Source organism: Narcine bancroftii, chromosome 14 (genome assembly GCF_036971445.1).
Source record: "Narcine bancroftii isolate sNarBan1 chromosome 14, sNarBan1.hap1, whole genome shotgun sequence".
Taxonomy (NCBI): Eukaryota; Metazoa; Chordata; class Chondrichthyes; order Torpediniformes; family Narcinidae; genus Narcine; species Narcine bancroftii.
In genome coordinates, this window is record NC_091482.1 from 66,661,598 (window position 1) to 66,681,540 (window position 19,943).

General features: G+C 43.0%; 1 protein-coding gene across 7 annotated transcripts in view; it reads left to right on the forward strand.

The window, feature by feature from the left end:
* LOC138749879 (synaptic vesicle glycoprotein 2B-like) overlaps positions 1–13,240 on the forward strand; it is a 139,939-nt gene extending 126,699 nt beyond the window's left edge. For all 7 annotated transcript variants that reach the window (XM_069911863.1, XM_069911859.1, XM_069911861.1 and 4 more), the window contains 4 exons: positions 5,083–5,216; positions 6,956–7,162; positions 11,258–11,417; positions 12,214–13,240. In XM_069911863.1, the coding sequence (XP_069767964.1) occupies positions 5,083–5,216; positions 6,956–7,162; positions 11,258–11,417; positions 12,214–12,397 (685 nt within the window). In that variant the 3' untranslated portion in view covers positions 12,398–13,240. The remainder of the gene's footprint in view (positions 1–5,082; positions 5,217–6,955; positions 7,163–11,257; positions 11,418–12,213) is intronic.
* Positions 13,241–19,943: the final 6,703 nt, after the last annotated feature.

Here is a 19,943-nt window from a genome sequence, read left to right on the forward strand (position 1 = left end):
TCTTCCTGTACTTCAGGCTGGATACTGTATGTCTGATTGTACAGTCTGATTATCTTGTGTATTAAGTTCTCTATGTTATGTCTACCTGGCTTTGAATGCATTTATCAATCTGAATGTATTCATCATCCTGTATCATCCTAGAGGAAACCCATGTAAGTGTCCAGACATGGGCGCTTTTCCATTTCCTTGCTCTGTTGTGACACTGTAACTCTCACTGTAAAGCCAACTAGTGAAATTTCACTGCAAGTTTATACTGCTGAAGAAATACCTCCACAGCTCTCTTCTAAACAAAAGCCCTTCAATCCTGAAGTTGGGCCCTCTTGTCGTAGACTTTCCCACCATGGGAAATAACCTTTCTACATCTACTTTGTCCACTCCTTTCAATATTCAAAATGTTTTAATGAGATCCCCCTTCATTCTCCTAAATTCCAATGAGTACAGGACAAGGGATGTCAAATGTTCCTCATATGATAGACCTTTCATACCGGATTCATCCTTGTGAACCTCCTCTGAACCCTCTCCAACATCAGCATAACCTTTCTTAAATGAGGAATCCAAAGCTGCTCACAATCTTTCAAGTGAAGTTTCACCAGGGCCTTATAGTCTCAACATCACATAATTGGTCTTAACATTTTTAATTTAAATTTAGGCATGCAGGCACAGTTCTGGCTCATGAGCCTGCGACACACAATTACACCCAATTAACCCTTAATACTTGTACGTTTTTGAAGGGTGGGAGGAAACCGGAGCAACTGGAGGAAACACAGACAGGCAGGGGGAGAATATACAAACTCTTGACAGACAGCACCAGATTCGAATTCAAGTTGCTGACGCTGTAACAACTACACTAACCACACTGCCTTAAATTCTATTATATTCCTCGAGAAATTAACGCCTTGCTTTGGGTATCCTGGCTGACAAATGACCTTCAGGGATTTAAACAGGAGAAGGATTTTAACTGCAAGAGAGATAGATGAGGCAGAATTTGGCAGGAGTATCCAAGAAGGATTCCTGTCACAGTATATGAAACAGCTATCAAGAGGGGAGACCATACTGGATCCAGTACTGGATAATGAACCTGGTCAGGTGACAGTGGGGGAGGACTTCAGTGATAGTGACAATACTTCCTGAGCTTTAACATAGCTATGGCCAAGGATAAAAACCAGACAAAATGGAAAAGTGTTGTTTAATTGGAGGAGGGCTAATTGCAATGGAATGAGGTAGGAAGCGGGGAGAGTAGATTGGGAACAGATATTTTTGGGAGAAAGCACAGAAGTAATGTGAGGATGTTTAGGGATCACTTGCACAGGGTTCTGGATAGGTCTGTCCCAGTAAGATAAGGGAAAGATTATAGGAAAAGGGAAACGTGGTTGACATAATAGGTGAGACAGCTAGTTAAGAGAAAGAAGGAAGCATACATTAGATTTAGGAAGCCAAAAACAGGAGGGACTCGTGAAAATTATATAATAGACAGGAAGGAACTTAGGAGAGCTAGAAGGGGGATGAAAAGACCTTGATAAGTTTGATTAAAGGAAACCCCAAGGTGTTCTATACCTGTGTGAAGAACAGAAGGATGACGAGAGTGAAGGCAGGGCTGTTTAAGAATAAAGGAGGCAAAACGTACCTGGAGGCGGATGAGGTCGGTAGGTCCTAAATCCATACTTTGCATCAGTCCTCACCTGAGAAAAGGACCTTGGTCAAGGGTGAGGTCAGAATAGAACAAGCTTTTATGCTGGGCCATGTGGAGATTAAAAAAGAGGAAGTGCTTGGATCTTCTTAAAAACATTAGGACTGATAAGTCCTGGGGGCCGAACAAAATATTCCCAGGTTGCTATTGGAAGGGAGGGAAGAAATTGTTGGGGTGTTGCCGATGATCTTTGCATCCTCCTTGGCACTGGGGAGGTGCTGGAGGATTGGAGAATGACAAATGTGATCTCCTTGCTTAAGAAAGATAATAGGGAGAATCCTGGGAATTCTAAACCAATGAGTCATGCATCAGTATTGTGCAATCTATTGGAAAGGATTCTTTAAGGACAGGATTTACAAGCATTTGGAGAAATAAAGTCTTCTTAGGAATATTCAGCATAGCTTTGTGAAGGGGAGTTCATGAGTTTTTTGTGGCAGGAACAAAATAAATAGATGAAGGTAGGGTGATAGATTTAGTGAATATGGATTTTAATAAGGCATTTGAAAATTTCCCTTTGCGAGACTCATTCAGAAAGACATGAGGCTTGGAATTCATGGAACCTTGGCTGTGTGAATTAAAAATAGCCTTTCCTGTAGAAAGCAGTGGACAGAAAGTATTCTGCCTGGAGGTCAGTGACTAGTGGAGTTCCACAGGGATCTGTTTTGCAACTGGTTTTTGTGATTTTTAAAAATGACCTGGATGAAGAAGTAGAGAGATGGGTCAGTAAGTTTGCAGATGATACGAAGGTTGGAGATGTTGTGGATAGTTTTGAAAGTTGCCGTAGGTTACATCAAGATATGGATGGAGTTTCTTTTCCCCCTCAGAGAGTTGTGAGTCTTCCTGCTGCATAGGAGGGTGGAAGCAGATTTTGAATTTTTAAAACAGAAATAATTCTGGTTTTGCCCTATCAGAAATATTTCCTTCAGTTCATCCGTCCCCTCTCCCACACCAAAACTAACTAGATTCTCACTTGTCCAATTTGATAGATGGGTCTGGGACTGGAATCATCAGCTGTTTTATCCTGCACAGATGCTGTCTGGCCTGCTGAGTATTTCCGGTGCTTGCTGTTATATTGCTGCTCCTGGGTTCGGTGTGGTTGGATGCACCTTGTCTTAATCCTGAATGGAATCCAACAAGGCAAATGTGGAGGGGATGCTCCCTCATGTGGGACAATCCAGAACTGGGGAGTCACTGGGATAAATAAAGGATCACCCAATGTTGTCTGTGATTGAGTCATTGGAATTTACTTAATCAGAGTAAGGTTGAAAAAAAATCTTTTTTATACTTTTAAGGTAGAAGTGATTAGTTTATTGATAAGCAAAGAGGGAGTCAAGAAAACAATTGGATCAGCCATGACCTTGTTAAATGGTGGGGCTGGATGGACAGATGGAGTTTCCCACTTTTGCTTCTAATTTATATGTTTGCATGAATTGGCAACATTTGGAAAGGTTACACACACTCAACTCTGGAGTTTTATGCAAGGCGGAGAGAGCAGAGAAGTTCTGAGGGAAAGTCATTAATCTGACATGTTAACTCTATTCAAATAAGATGCCTGACTACCTCAGAATCAGAATCAGTATTTATTGTCATGAACATGTCACAAAATTTGGTGTTTTGCGGCAGCGTCACAGACCAAACATTCATATTATAACCATCTTACAAGAATAATGTATATAAAATAAATAAATATCTGAGTATTTCTAATATTTTCTCCTTTTATTTGAGATTATGATTAATTGACATGTGACAATTATACTTGCAGTGTGCAGGTTTGGAAGCCACTTTACAGGAAGACCATTTAAAAGCCACAGATTCACTGGGCCGGTGTCAGGAATGAGAATTTGTTCAAAAGGAGTAAATCGAGAGGAAAAAGGCTGAAAAATATTATGCAATTTTAAATGTTAAACCTTTTTTACTGCTTGAATAAAGAAAGATCACTCATCCTATTGAGAAGTTAGTGATGAGAGAGAAAAATATTTCAATTTTTCATGAAGTGATTGAAGCAAGGAGAAAGCATTTGTTAGACAATGAATTGCTGTGGAAAGATAAAAGGAACAGGGGGCATCTTTGTTCCAATGCTTTGCTCAATCTTTCACACCACCAACAATTTCCCAGGGAAATGGAACTAATGGAAAACTGGTCAACTTCAAAATAACAAACACCTGAACGTCAGGAGTCTGGGACAGTTTTCGGGTGGCGTGGGTTAACATAGCAGTTAGCGCGACAATATTATAGTGTGTCAGTAACACCAGTTCGAATCTGGTGCTGTCTATAAGGAGTTTGTACGTTCTCCCCTTGTCTGCATAGGTTATCTTTGGGTGCTCCGGTTTCCTTCCACTCTTCAAAACATTCAGGGATGTAGGTTAACTGGGGAATTTGGCCAGCACGGGCTTGTGTTGTATCATGCTGTATGTCTAAATTTAAACTTTAAAATGTCCAAATCTGGGCTGATACTAATATTCACACCACACAAGTGCAATACAATGAATGGGAGGGTCTTTCCCTACCACCCCTCTCCTGTTCTACGTGTCTCTCCACTTCTCCCATCTTCTTCTGTACAGTACCCTATCACTCTTTGGCTGCACCCTACCACACCCCTCCCCCTCTACTTTGCACTTCCCCTCCCTACTTTAGTTTCGGTAAATGGCCCCGAATCATTGTCTATTTCTCCATTAATTCTGCCTGATATGATGAATGCCCCAGCCTCTACTTGGTCATTAATGGTTAATTAACTACTTGACTAGTATTCAAAGGTGTGGACCACTGATCAAGTGATATCAGTTCAAATCTCAGCAGGGATATTTAAATTCAAATAATTAATTACAGAATCTTAAAAAAGGGTTAAAGTTATATCTGGATCACTGTTAACCTTGGGATAAGGGACTCTTGGCATGCTATGCAAAGAGTTGTGGTTGCCTGGAATGCCTTGCTGGGGATGGTGGTGGAGGCTGAAGCATTAGTGGGGACATTTAAGAGACTCTTAGACAGACACATGGATGGAAGAAAAATAGAGGGTTACGCGGTAGGGAGGGTTTAGTACATTTTTTTTTAGGAAGGAATATATGGGTCGGCACAACATCAAAGGTCAAAGGGCCTGTACTGTGTTGTATTATTCTATGTTCTCTTAATCAGTCAGGTCCATCTGTAACCACAATGCCTATCTCTCTTCCCGAGAACACTGCCTGTCCTTCTATTATTCTCTTTCCTCAGTCCTGAAACACAGTTTTGACCCACAACATTGACTTTCCATTTCCCTCCATTGATGCCGCCTGACCTGCTGAGTTTCCTCAACAGTTTGTTTATCGTGTTTATTCTGTTCCTACCTTACTTCCCGAGAAATTAGAGGTGGTCAAAAAAAAATAAGTTACTTTCATTGCCTATTTCTTCCTGGACAGATTCATTGGGATAAAATTCAAATCCGTGACCTTTAAGGACTCTCTATTTGAGGATTGCTCCTTTGAAGATATCACATCAACAAACACTTACTTCAAGAACTGTACATTTGTGGCCACTCACTTCTATAACACAGGTCAGCCATCTGCATGAAGGTTGGTTTACGCAGGAGATTGGGCCGCAAGTATTTTGCAACTTGAGCAAGGAATGCTGGTTAAATTTATTCTAATGTTGCTGAATAGAGTTACAACCATAACTGAACAGCTGAAGTGATCCAGGAGGTTCAAAAAGATAATATAGAGGTTTGATTTGGCATGACACCAGATACTTCATTATACTCCTACAGGTGCTCTGTGAAAGGTATACTGACTGATTGGAATTCCAAGGGGTTGGAGAGTCATGATCTCCATGGCCAGAGATGATGTTGGGACTGTTGCCCCAACTGAACTAAATTGTCATGAGATATTCACATAACTTACAGGGGAAGTCACTAAGACTCCACATTGACTCAATTTTGGCAGCATAGCATTCCGTTTTGAGCCTGCCATTCTAGAAGAAGGTATCCCCGCTTCCTTATTTTTTGAGATAACCATCTCTTATTCAGGATGGTGACAGTAATGTTAAAGTCTTTGATTTCCTGAGCAACAAATCTTCTGTCACTGTTGGGACTGTCCATAAGGATCTTGATGTTCTTGGTCCCAATTTCCTATAAAGGAGTGGAAGTTAACCATGTATGATATATTTTAATGTGGGTCAACCATGGCACAGCAGTTACTACAGAGACTTTACAGAGCAAGGTCTTGATCCAGTGGCCAACACAACTAAAGGCCAACTTTACTGCATGGATATTAACATTCAGCACAAAGATGGGCATGTGTGTAAGCATCTGTCAGCAGAAACACATCTGGGCTCAGGCGTGGGCGCTGTTGCCACACCCATTTCCTTGCTTCTCCCTCCTCCTCCAAGATCCTCTCTCCAATTAGCCCTCTTGCCTTCAATTCTTCCCATTCCTGAATCTCTACGCCCTCAAGATTGGACAAGGGAGAGCACTTCTTTGATTTTACCACTTTTAGCACTCTTTTCAAAGTCTTCAAAGATTTTGAAATTGGTTGACACCAGTAATGAAATAGTGGAGAGAGTTTTCTAGATTGTGTGTCAGCATCGCTAACACTCATTTCCTAAATGATACCTGAATGAGTCGATAACCAAATCATAATGATAGCATTAGCTACGTCAAGATTAAAAATGGCAGCAATTTAACAATTCTCCAGTCGGTTTTCATTACATCTCTGTTGAAGTGTATAACAAACTGTAATGGTTTTTTTTTCAACAGCTGGTGAAGTTTAGTGTGATTGCTGTTTATTTTTGGCTTTTCTGGAGTATTCTCAAAGAGTTGAAAAATCAATCACTTAAACATGAATGATGCTTGAGTTTGTCCTATTTCTATATCCCAAGGGAACGTGTTAAATAAAGGTTGAAATTCTCTTGTTGCTTGATATTGGATGGTTGACTGATTTGGGTGCATAAAAACTGGGTGGGGGATGAAAATGCAGAGAGACGGGGATAGAAAGGAGTGAAGTTTTAACAGTGACCAGAGGTCAAAAGATCCCGTAAAGCAGAGTTCAGCAGTGATGAGTTTCCTCAACTGATCTGACCTCCATTGCAAGAAATTGAACATCTTTCCAACTTTGGCAACCTCCATTGCTGTCCATCTCTGCTCTTTGATCTGGAATGATTCACCTTCCCAACCGCTTCTCGTCTACATCAAGGGACATTCATAGACACCATGTCTGCTATATTCTGGGAAGGTCTTCTCCCAATTTGTAGATGGGCATCATTCAGTGTATCTCACTAAACTTCCATTTTCTTTTCCAGATCTATTCAAGACAAGGTTTGCTGACAGCATATTTATAAACAGCACCTTCCTCCACAACAAGGAGGGTTGCCAGATTGACTTCACCGATGATGTTGAAATGGCCTTTCTCACCTACTTGGTCAGTTTTCTGGGGTCTTTGGCTGTGTTGCCAGGGAACATTGTATCTGCCCTGTTTATGGACAAGATTGGAAGGATTAAGATGATTGGTGAGTGGTTGTTGATTTTCTTGTCCAAGGGAGTTGATGTGGAACTTTTGCCAGAAAGAAGGAAGATGGAAGAGATGGGAGGCATTAGTTCAAATTAAGAGAAAATAATGGGGGTAGGTCACTTGGTCGCTTCAGCTTTGTCCTGCCATTTTATATTGTCCTCAAATGGTTGAGTTCTTGCTCACTGTGACAAACTGTCAAGGAGGTGGGCTTGTAGGTTTACCAAAGAAGAGGGTCATTCTAGATTGAATCCACTGTGTGTGCCAAGGGTTGATTCACTCCAGGGCATTCAAGGCAGACCTCAATCAGATCTCAGGTTGACCAGTGGTCACACAGTCCAGGAGGTCCTGCTGGCTGTTCATTTGCCACCTGAGGGAATGAGAGAGCAGGTTTAAGGAGTTTTTACTCTTTCATTTTTTTCTGACAGTGGGAGATAATAAGGTTTGGAATCAAGCAAGAGGCAAAGATGGGGCAAATGGGATGCAGTGACAGGAAACTCCAGGTGGCAAGAACATGGACTGATTTGATGGATTATTACATATTTTCCTGCTTTATGTTTTCCTATGTCCACATGTTTCCTTGGGATTTGTTCAGCGCAAGAGTTTTGAAGGTCTGTGGATGTTCTGAAGGACCAGTGTATCTACACTTCCTCTGGAATTCCCATGAATGTTCTCATAGTCTTTATTTTTTGTAATTCTATATTTATCGTACTATGAACCATATCAACCAATACATTTACAGATGCATCTCATTCAATATTCACAGTGACATTTTCTCTTTTTTTCCCCATCCCTCCCTTCCCCCTTCCCACCCCCCTCCAAAAACAGTAAATATTCAACATATAAAATACAATAAAACAATATCTTTATACAAAAGGAATACAAACAAAAAAGACATATCATCTACTTATTCACATTAAATCTGATCGTGTTTATCTTCTTATAATTTTAGGTGGTGGTGGTCCAAGGCCTGCTCTTTCTGTTATGTTCCATATATGGTTCCCAGGTTTTTTCAGACATTGTAACTTTGTCTTTTAAATTATATGTGATATTTTTTTCCAATGGGATATACTTAAACTTGGTTATATATTCCGTTAATGTTTATAGTCATATAGTCCAACGTGGCCATCTTATATCTTTATTTTCACTTCTTTTCTGCCTCTTCACCACCTCCATCCATTTTTTCCATTACTGTTTTTTAAGTTTTCCTTTTTAATCTCAATATATGACAACGCACTTAAGACATGAAATACCCCAACAATCCTCACAAGCAATAACCTATTAAACCCAAATGAACCTCCCCTCCTTGGATTGCCCCTTGTCCCTTGATGGCAACCACAACTCCCCTTTCCATTCGGTTTGCGAAATTACTCGCAAGCGTCAACTGATTTCGCAGTGACCATTATTCTCCCACCCCCAGCTCACCGCAAAGAACACTATTTTCCTATACTTATAATAAAGCTTTCTCTCTTTTTTTTCACTTCTTTCCCTTCTCTTATCCATCTTTAAATCTTTATATATAAATTATCTTTACTTTATATTATTACATATTTTTGTATATTTTCTTGCCGGTCATCCTTCTTGTCACTCCTCCTCCTCTCTTCTCCTGTCCTGCAAATGTTCAGCGAATTCTTGGACTTTCTTTGGGTCCGAGAACAGTCTATTCCATTCCCCAGGAATACTTTGAGTACTGCTGGATGTCTTAATATAAAGTTATACCCTTTCTTCCATAAGATTGTTTTTGCCGTTTTGAATTCCTTCCTCTTCTTTAAAAGTTCGAAGCTTATGTCTGGGTAAAAAAAATATTTTTTGTCCCTTATTGTCTTCTCTAACCTTCTTTCTTGCCTGCTCCAGTATGTTTTCTCTTGTCATATATCTTAGAAGTTTTACCAATATGGATCTCGGTTTTTGATGTGGTGGCGTTTTCAGTACTAGTGCTCTATGTGCCCTTTCGATTTCTATTTCTTCATGTGAATCTGTCATTCCCAGCACCTTCGAGATCCATCCTTTTATAAATTCCTTCATATCTGACCCTTCTTTGCCTTCTTTCAGGCCCACTATTTTTATGTTGTTTCACCTACTGTACTTTTCCAATACGTCTTTTTTTCGTGACAATAAATCTTGTGTCTCTTTAATTTACTTTTCCTTTTTTTTCTTTTATTCTCTCTTCCAACTTCCCTCAAATCATTTATCTCCATTTCTACAGCAGCTTCTCGTTCCTCCACATTTTCTCCTCTTTTCCCTATTTCAGTCATGACCAACTCTAAGCTTTGGATTCTGTCTTCAGCTCTTCATTTTTCTTTTGATTGAACTAAATTCTAATGATGGCCATTCTTTTAATGACCTCATTTATTCTTCGAAAAAGGCTTTATCTAAACTTTGTCCTTCTATTTTACCTTCTTCTTTCCTTTGAAATTCTTGGTCTTCTTCCTCCTCTTCTTCTGTGTCTGTATCTATGTCTGTGTCATCTTCTTCTCTTCTCTGTATCTGTGTATCTTCATTCTTCTCTGGTGAGCTGCTTCTGTATCCTTGCTGGGCCTCCTGCTGCAGGTCGACCCGTTGTTGGGCCCCCTGCCGCAGGTCGTCCCCCTGCTGGTCGCTGCATTGCCGCTCACCCTCTTCCAGCCCTTCCTTCTCTTTCTCACCACTCTTCTTCTTTCTTGCTTACTTCCCCCAGCCGAATGCCCTGGCCACTCCTCAGCTGAGTCCTCCTCCCACCGGCGTTAACCTTTTCTTTTGCTTGTGTGCTGCGCATCCATAACTCTTCACACATGCGCAGCTGCGCACCTCTTCTTGGCTCTGAGAGCCATTTTTGGAGTCCACCAGTCGGGAGGACACCGCTCCTCTGGGGACTCACCAACACCGGAGATCGGCTGCTCCTTTCCGCGGTGGCTCTTTGCTCCGACGTGCAGGTAAGGCCTTCTTCTTTCTTCTCCAGTGATTTTCCTTCTTCCCTTTTCTCTGTTATGCTTACCTTTTCTCTTTTGGGTCCCATCTTCTGTCTCTTCTCTGTAACTTTCTCTTTCTGTTCCTGTATTTTATGTTTATTGAGCTCTGCTTTTTCCACACTTTTTTTTTCTTTTCTCTGGAGAGGGCTGGTTCCACCCGACCAGCCACGACTCCATCACGTGACTTCCCTCAATGTTCTCATATTATGAAAAAATCAACCCATAATGACCATAATACTGGTTATTTTGCCTCTGAATGTTCAACTTCACCTTTTCTACTTCTCCAGCAGTGCCATGGGATTGACAATGATGCTTTCACTCAGTCCTATGAATCCTGAGGCAATAATTGAAACAGAAAGCTCATTGATTTTGGTACAGAGAAGAGAAAGGGAGAGTATTTTTTAAATAGTGAGAAATTGAGTCATGTTAATGAGAAAGGGGACTACGCTTTGCATGTACACATCACTGAAAGTCAACACATAGATGTAAAATATAATTAGGAAGACAAATTACATGTTGTTCGTTTTGCAGAAATAAAGAATTGTAGAAGGGCTTGTTGAGTCCACATCTGGAGTACTGAGGGCAGTGTTGGTCTCTTTACTTTAGAAAGGGCATCCATTGAGGGGGTCAGTAGAGGGACTGGTTCAAGGGATAGCAGGTTTGCCATATGAGGAAAGATTGAATAAACAAGGCCTGCATTTCCTCAGATTGGAAGAATGGAGGGAGACGATGGGCATGGCGAAGTTGTTTTGCGAAGTGGAGGAATTGAGAACCAGAAATTACAGACTTAGATTAAAGGGCAGGCTGTTTTAACTGAAATGAGGAGAAACCCTCTCCCCTGAAGAGCTGTGAAGGCTCAACTTATAATGGAGATGGATAGATTTCTGAATATAGGTTTAATGAAAGAATAGGAAAGGTTTAAAGGAATATGGCACGAGCACAGGCAGATTGGACTTAGTAAGCAACTTAGCCTGTTTACATGCTCTGTGACGCTATAAAGATGATGGAGGAAGAGATCCTCCATGATCCTGCTGAAGAGCTGAACAAACAAGGAAGGGATGAACTCCTTAGGTTCTTTAGAACTCCATCACGTAGTTTGTATCGTCACTTATGTGGCAACTGTTATTTTGTTTAATTTGGTCTTGCAGGAGGATCAATGCTGTTGTCGGCCATTACCTGCTTCTTCCTGTTTTTCGGGAACAGCGAGTCAGTCATGATTGGAATGCAGTGTCTGTTCTGTGGGGTCACTATAGCAGCGTGGAATGCACTGGACGTGATCACAGTGGAGCTGTACTCCACAGATAAAAGGTGGGCCAATTGTCTTTTATGACCCATTTCCAGCAGGGGAATGTCTGGTCTGGGACTGCTCAAAGAAAACCTCCCTGTTAGAGTTATTCGTATTTCTTCTCCTGAATGGGAAGGACAAGAGTGCTAGGTTATGCTGCTCTTTCCTGCTGCGAACACCAAAATCAACATCAACTGACCTTAACCTGGGCAAGATGCAAGTTGACAAAGTGCAGTCTGGAGAGCACCTGCTCACTCATTCCCAGTACATGCAACTGGAAAGCTATTCAGCTCAATGACAATTATGGGTGGTCAACAAATGCTGGCCTTGCCAGTGACATCCGCATTCTGTCAACATAAAAACATGTAAGGAATAGGAGCAGAAGTCCTGGCCCATTGAGCTGCTCCGTCGTTTAGTGAGATCATGGCTGATTTGATGATGGGCTCTTTTACAGCTACCTGCCTTTTCCCCATACCCCTTAATTCCCCTACTATGTAGAAATCTATCCAACCTTGTCTTAAAACGATTCACTGAGCTAGCCTTTACTGCTTCAGTGGGCAGTGAATTCCACAGATTTACCACTCTCTGGGAAAAGCAGTTCCTCCTCATCTCTGTCATAAATCTATTACCCCGAATCTTGAGGCTATGTTTCCTAGTTCTGGTCTTCCCCACAAGGGAAACATAAATGTTTTTTAGATCACATTAACAGCTTCATTTGGTTGCAAAGCACTTGGGGTGTTCAGAAATACTGAAAAGATGGCAAAAAATGTACATTTGTCTTTGCACCAGTGAAATTTAATTTCTTTTTTCTTTCCACAGAGCAACTGCATTTGGAATTCTGAATGGACTCTCCAAGTTTGCAGCAATCCTGGGTATATCAATATTCGCCTCCTTTGTGGAGATAACCAAGATGATCCCCATCTTGCTGGCTTCTGTTGCATTGGTTGGAGGTGCATTGCTTGGTCTCCGGCTTCCTGAGACCCGGGAGCAAGTTTTGATGTGACGGGATCTCCGACCCATTCTGGACTCGCAGTATATGCACAGCTGCTAACCACTATCCTCACAGCCTAAAGCATCCACTCTACCATCTGTGCTTTTTTGAGACTGGACATACTTGTGGTATCTGTACACTCATTACAGTTTTGTGTAGCTAATTAACATGTATTTACAGAAGTCGTCCTGTACACATACCCATTAGGCTGGGATGGGGGAGGTCGGAAACCATTGGAAGTGTTTTCATTGCTCAGTGTTGTACACTCCTAATTTTAAGTACAAGCCCTTCTCTGTTAATCATATACCCTACATATGTGGATTTACCCCTCTGAGGGGTCAGTCTTGTGCTCCCGGTTTTTGGATTTGCCTGTGAAATTTCAGCCATAGGTACTTCATGCTGACTTAGTAAGTTTTTGAAATGTTTAGGGAAGGTCATCCATGTCCTTCCCTGTGGTAAACCATAACTAGCGGCGTTGAAACTATGTTATCCCTGGTGAAATAGCATGCACTTAAAGACCCAAATCACCCAACAGTCTGTCTGTTACCTCGTGTGCTCCCCTTCAGTGGTGCTGTGGTGTTGGTATGTTCTGAGTTAGGGGACTGGGCCTTCAAACTGGCACCAGAAGAATTATCAGCATTGGGTTTTTGGTCACACATAAGCGTAGCCAGCAGATGGGAGGTGTGGCACAGAGGTGAAGCTGGTAGAGCTGGGCATGACCTGGGCTCAATCTTTGCAGCTCGGGCTGCCTGTGTGGTGTTCACATGCTCTCCCTGTGACTGCAGAGAGTCCCTATTTTCTCTCCCAATCTGAGGACGTGCAAGTCAGAAGTTTAGAGGCTGCTCTACAAGGTTCTGGCCATAGTATAATCTGAAGATGGGGGGGGGGGGGTGTGGTGTGGTGGGGGGAGAGTCGATGGGGATAATAAAAGTGGATTGAAAGTAGACGGAACTTGATGGTTGGCATTAACAGTGAGCCGTAGGGCCTCGTTCCATGCTCCATGACTCTAAATGTAATGCTGTGGGACTCCTGCAACTCCTTAAGGTTATAATGCACTATTGCAGCAGTGGAACCCTGGAATGACATTTGTCCTTAACCAGTATGCCACAGCATGAGAAAGCTCTGCCTCTACAGTGATCAGCAAGGCAAAGCATCCTTTCTTGATAGCTCTTGAAGCAACCTTCCTCTTCCCAGATTCAGGAGCTGGCATCGTGCTGTTACTGGAATCAGCCAGTTTGTGGGTTGGAGGCCACGTTGCAAGGTTCACAGCGCTGTCCTTCTGAAGAACATTAAGACAGAATTCTGCTTACATTTTGTGTGGACAGGGCTGGGAGCTCAGTGGCTCATTTTGCTGACATCCTCCAAATGATGTGCCCCAGGAACACGTTAACTGTTCACTCAGATCTCCTGCTGCCTTGTGGGCTGATTGCATGAGGGACATCCATCTGCAGACTCCATCCACCGCATAAGCAAAACTAAACTGAGCAGCAGAAGGGTTTAGACGCATCTCACTGGCAGTATAACATAAGACGTAAAATACAGGTAAGTCCAAATTAGTGCATTATCCTCAGTACCGGATTTCTGAATGACTTTGGAACTACACGGTTGCTCATTTAATGTTGAAGTTCCAACCATCTGAAAAATTGGTCAGGACAATTCTGGTCACAATTTGTACCAAGCAGCTTTAATTTCCTGCATGTTTTGCACAGTCCATTTTAATTGATTAATGGCCAAGCAAATTATGATATTTCAAGAATAAAATGAGGTGAACAATTCAGAGGTGAAGAGATTTCCACCCTAATGTCACCTTCATGAAAAAGAAAGCATCACCTGTAAAATTTATGTCTAAATAATTGGTAGTTCTCTGTAAAGATGGAGGGTCTGTGAACTGATGGGTGCAGATCAGGTACCATGACAACGTGGACAGATATGTGGACAGGAAGGATTTAGAAGTCTATGAACCAAATGCAGACAAATGGGTGAGCCTACAATGCCAACTTGGTCAGCATGGATGAAAGGGCTGAATATTCCGTGCTGCACGGCTCTATCACATGTAACCATGATCGATGGCCTGGTGCTGCTGGTGGCAGCCATTTGGGCTGTTTGGACAGTCTCTGTGAAAGGAGTAAGTTTTCAACTCTGTTAAAAGGGACTAAGCCACGATAATGTTTCTTTAAAAGCGAGAACATCCTAATCTTAGGATTTTATTTCTGACTTCTGATTCTGCATTAGCACTGCATGAGGCACTCATTTCACTCAGCAACAACACCTGATTTCTGGCTGCTGATGTCCAGGAATGTAGAACCTGTGTTGAGGAAATAATCAGTGCAGGGGTACCAAGTCCTGTGTAGTGAGCTACACATTAGGGTCCGTGCAGGGGTACCAAGTCCTGTGGAGTGAGCTACACATTAGGGTCCGTGCAGGGGTACCAAGTCCTGTGGAGTGAGCTACACATTAGGGTCCGTGCAGGGGTACCAAGTCCTGTGGAGTGAGCTACACATTAGGGTCCGTGCAGGGGTACCAAGTCCTGTGGAGTGAGCTACACATTAGGGTCCGTGCAGGGGTACCACGTCCTGTGGAGTGAGCTACACATTAGGGTCCGTGCAGGGGTACCAAGTCCTGTGGAGTGAGCTACACATTAGGGTCCGTGCAGGGGTACCACGTCCTGTGGAGTGAGCTACACATTAGGGTCCGTGCAGGGGTACCAAGTCCTGTGGAGTGAGCTACACATTAGGGTCCGTGCAGGGGTACCACGTCCTGTGGAGTGAGCTACACATTAGGGTCCGTGCAGGGGTACCAAGTCCTGTGGAGTGAGCTACACATTAGGGTCCGTGCAGGGGTACCACGTCCTGTGGAGTGAGCTACACATTAGGGTCCGTGCAGGGGTACCAAGTCCTGTGGAGTGAGCTACACATTAGGGTCCGTGCAGGGGTACCACGTCCTGTGGAGTGAGCTACACATTAGGGTCCGTGCAGGGGTACCAAGTCCTGTGGAGTGAGCTACACATTAGGGTCCGTGCAGGGGTACCAAGTCCTGTGGAGTGAGCTACACATTAGGGTCCGTGCAGGGGTACCAAGTCCTGTGGAGTGAGCTACACATTAGGGTCCGTGCAGGGGTACCAAGTCCTGTGGAGTGAGCTACACATTAGGGTCCGTGCAGGGGTACCAAGTCCTGTGGAGTGAGCTACACATTAGGGTCCGTGCAGGGGTACCAAGTCCTGTGGAGTGAGCTACACATTAGGGTCCGTGCAGGGGTACCAAGTCCTGTGGAGTGAGCTACACATTAGGGTCCGTGCAGGGGTACCAAGTCCTGTGGAGTGAGCTACACATTAGGGTCCGTGCAGGGGTACCACGTCCTGTGGAGTGAGCTACACATTAGGGTCCGTGCAGGGGTACCAAGTCCTGTGGAGTGAGCTACACATTAGGGTCCGTGCAGGGGTACCACGTCCTGTGGAGTGAGCTACACATTAGGGTCCGTGCAGGGGTACCACGTCCTGTGGAGTGAGCTACACATTAGGGTCCGTGCAGGGGTACCAAGTCCTGTGGAGTGAGCTACACATTAGGGTCCGTGCAGGGGTACCAAGTCCTGTGGAGTGAGCTACACATTAGGGTCCGTGCAGGGGTACCAAGTCCTGTGGAGTGAGCTACACATTAGGGTCCGTGCAGGGGTACCAAGTCCTGTGGAGTGAGCTACACATTAGGGTCCGTGCAGGGGTACCAAGTCCTGTGGAGTGAGCTACACATTAGGGTCCGTGCAGGGGTACCAAGTCCTGTGGAGTGAGCTACACATTAATTAGGGTCCGTGCAGGGGTACCAAGTCCTGTGGAGTGAGCTACACATTAGGGTCCGTGGAACCCATCCCCTTGTCTGTCGAATGTCCCTTGGTTGCAAAACTCACAACACATTGCATCTTAAAAAGAAAATGACACAGTGCAAAATAAATGATGATCAATGTGAAAATGTTTATTGGTTTACAACCTGTGTGCATGCAACAACAGCCTTCCTGCAAGTAGCCACTATGTGAGCAAGCTGGTGTTTCTTTGTTGGGGTAGGACATCACCTGCCTCTTTTTGTGGTGGCGCTAGATGGTATTTGTTTGATAGCCTGGTATGTTAGGGTTATGTTACGAGATTAAAACAAAAGGATTGATTCGTATCTCACGTTGGATTTGAATTTCCATTTAAATGATGCTTAAAAAGCCATAGAAATAAAAAGCATGTGGATTATCAACTGAAATGGTGTAGGAACAAAATCTTGTATTTTTCTAGCACCTTTTTTGTTCAAGTATTTGTTCAAGAGCATTGCATGGAATATACTGCAACAGAGAGCTCAGGTTCTTTTTGAAGAACCTGCCAACAAGCAATCCATTTGCACAGGGCAGCCCAGTTTGGTCATGAACATCCACATATCGGGCCACGCTTCATGGGTCTTTGATCTGCAATGATCAGATCATAGAATTGAGGAAAGTAGGGTTCTAATGTGCAGTGGCGTCCAATCCGGAGCTGGATGTGGTGAAGCAGGGAAATGCCAGTAGGTTAATATCAGGACACATTGGTACAAAGCAAGTTTGACTGAAAGAATCAGGAGTATCTTCATCCACATTTTTCAGAGAAACCTTTGCTTTGTTCAATAGTTGAAGATGCTGGTACAAGCTGGCCTCGACAAGATCTCAGGCAGAAGTGTATGGCATCACACCAGCTCAGACAGGCACAAACAGGTGCAGGTGGATCAATGTGTCTAGATAATATCTCCCAGGATCCCAAAGGGACAAACAAAAGGAGGCTGGATTTCTGATGATCATCAATATGAGGTTCTTCTCTCCCTCAAGCAGTGGACAGGCGGGAACTGATGGAGCAGAAGTGGCAAAATTGGGCATTAATAATTGGAGTCCAGTAACAACACTGAAGGGTTATGACTGCCAGGAGGCTGCTTGAGTTAAAATGTTTTCATCTGCAACATAATTATTTACTATCGTGTTAACGTGTTTCAGGCCTCAGACTGATTATGGGGTTTGAGATAAATGGAAATGTCATTGCAGGCAAGGCAGTAGTTCTCTGGTTATCTGGTCACTGACCAACAGGTGAAATACTGTTAACTGCTGTACGACTTCCAGAGAGCAACATCTTCCTTCATTTCCCATTCAAGTGGGAATTTCACTCTGAGTAACAATGCAGGAAATGGAAGTAGCATCACATCAGTCCAAGGCAAACCTTGAGGTATAATGGAAAGCTCCCTGTGTCTCCAAGCATGCTATACCTGAACATTCTCAGTTCACCAAGGGAATGGGGAACACAGGGGGTGTGTTCCATTCCTCACCTCAATAAATACAGACTGAAACCCAAGGAAGTCACCTCATCCTGACATAAAATAGGTGGTTGTTCCCATTCTGGCAGTGGTTCTAAAACTCACTGCCTGATACCACAATGGTTGAAAAAGCAGCTCCCCATCACCAAAGTAAAAACACAGAGCTGGAGAAACTCAGCAGATTAAACAGCGCACTTTATATACAGTAGCAAAGATACATAATCAACATTTTGGGCTTGAGCCCTTCATCAAGGTATGAGCAAAATGTAAGCAGGCGTCCAAAAATGTTTGGGTGGCCTCATACCTCAAGCCCAAAACGTTGGGTATATGTCATTATATTTGCTTTATAAAGTACAATGTTTGACCTACGGAGTTTCTCCATCATTGTGTATTTACACAAATCAACATGTCTGCAGACTTAAGTATTTTACTCACCTCCACCAAAGGGTGACTTGTGATAGGAATGAATACGGGTCTTGCCACCGACACTGCAAATAAAGAAAGACATGCAGCAGCGAATGAGGCCATTTGCTCCATCATCCTCACGGCAGCTCTTTTGACATAGCCCAATGACTAAGATTCCCTCAGCTTTTTCCACAAAGCCTTGTGAGTGTTTTCTCCTTCAGGACATATTCAATTTGTCAGCCTAAAAATAATTATTGTGCCAAAATTGAAAAATCAACCCTACAAAGCAGATGTTAAGAACTAACTGCCTTGCCATTTTCATTTGAACATTGATATTCTGTCATGAAATATCCCACTCCAAAGTAGCAATAAAAGGGTAATTTATCATTCATGACCCATTAATATTTAGCAACCTCAGTCCCAACTAAACAGTTTGTCAGATATTTTCCTTCCTGCAAGTTTTCCAGAGATGCTGTACTCTGGATTGGCTACATATTCACTGTGTGCTGATTGCTGTAGGAATGCGCCAGCTGCTGAGCACAGAATGTGAAATGGTAGTGCCAATAGAAGCAAAGGAGTTTGGGGTGCAAAATAGAACTGCATCAAAGCTTCTTCTGCCAACCTTCTACCTGGCAAAGGTCGGCCTTCATTTTACAACTTCTACACCCCCAAAACATGCCACTGGTCTGATGTATCAGATGAAATGAACAAGTTCAAGTTCCAGTTTATTATCGATGATCCTTGTGGGTCCCAAATTGGGATTATCATTTGACGGTACATATTATTGGCTGTTCTTCGGTTCAAAGAAGACACTAAAGAATAATAACAAAATGTTGGAGTTTTAAGTGGAACAGCCATTGCACAGGGGTGATCCCACTCTTTCGGCAGAAGAGACCTCGATCCAGTGTCATGGACAACCATTACAGCTGGAGACCTTTCTCACTGCATTGGATGGCCAGGACACACACACAAAACATATAATAATCACATTTATACATAAAGATACAATTATACATAATTGTGGTGTGCTGGGTTGCATGACCCTGTTCATCAATCCCACAACCTATAGGAAGAAGTAATTTCCCAGCCTGGTATTCCTGATTTTAATGCTTCAGCCCCACCTTCCTGATGGTAGAGAATCAAATATACTGTGGACTAGGTGGAAAGGGACTCCTGAGCCTTAATTAAGCGAAGCTCCTGGTAAATGGATCAATAGAGGAAAGGGAGAACCCAGAGATCAGTGATGGAAGGGGATATTCAGAAAGAGCCCACACAAGCTTCTCACTGGTGTGGAGAATCATTTTGAACAGGCCCAGATGCTCCAGAATTAACTTCTAATGTGTGTTGAGGTTAATGAAACAATTACCTTTGATATGAGTGGAATTCAGAGGGGATCTGGAAAATTTAAAATGCTTAAATTTTCAGTGGAAGGTAATGGAGGTAGGATTAGGCTCATTGTGAATTGCCTTTCAAAGCCGGCATAAGCCGAATGCGGTCACACAAAATGCTGAACAAACTCAGTGGGTCAGAATGAATCCACCTTCTTCCATCACTGTGTGTGTGGCTCCAGTTTCCTAGCATCCAGGGTTTCTCTCGTTTGCCCACTGGCAGCCATTGTTCTAAGATGAGTCATACCAGACGGCAGCTAAGTCACAAATGTATATCATCCGACAAGGGTCAACATTCAGGAGGAGAAGAAGGGAGCATTGTCCCACATCCCTGATTGCAAGGCAGAATTTCTCTTCCATTGACTTTGAATAAGCTCTGTTTTGGAGAGTGGGTCACATATCTAACCATTAGTACTGTTTATTGTGCATTCAGCACGAGGCAGAAACAAATATTACCCCTAT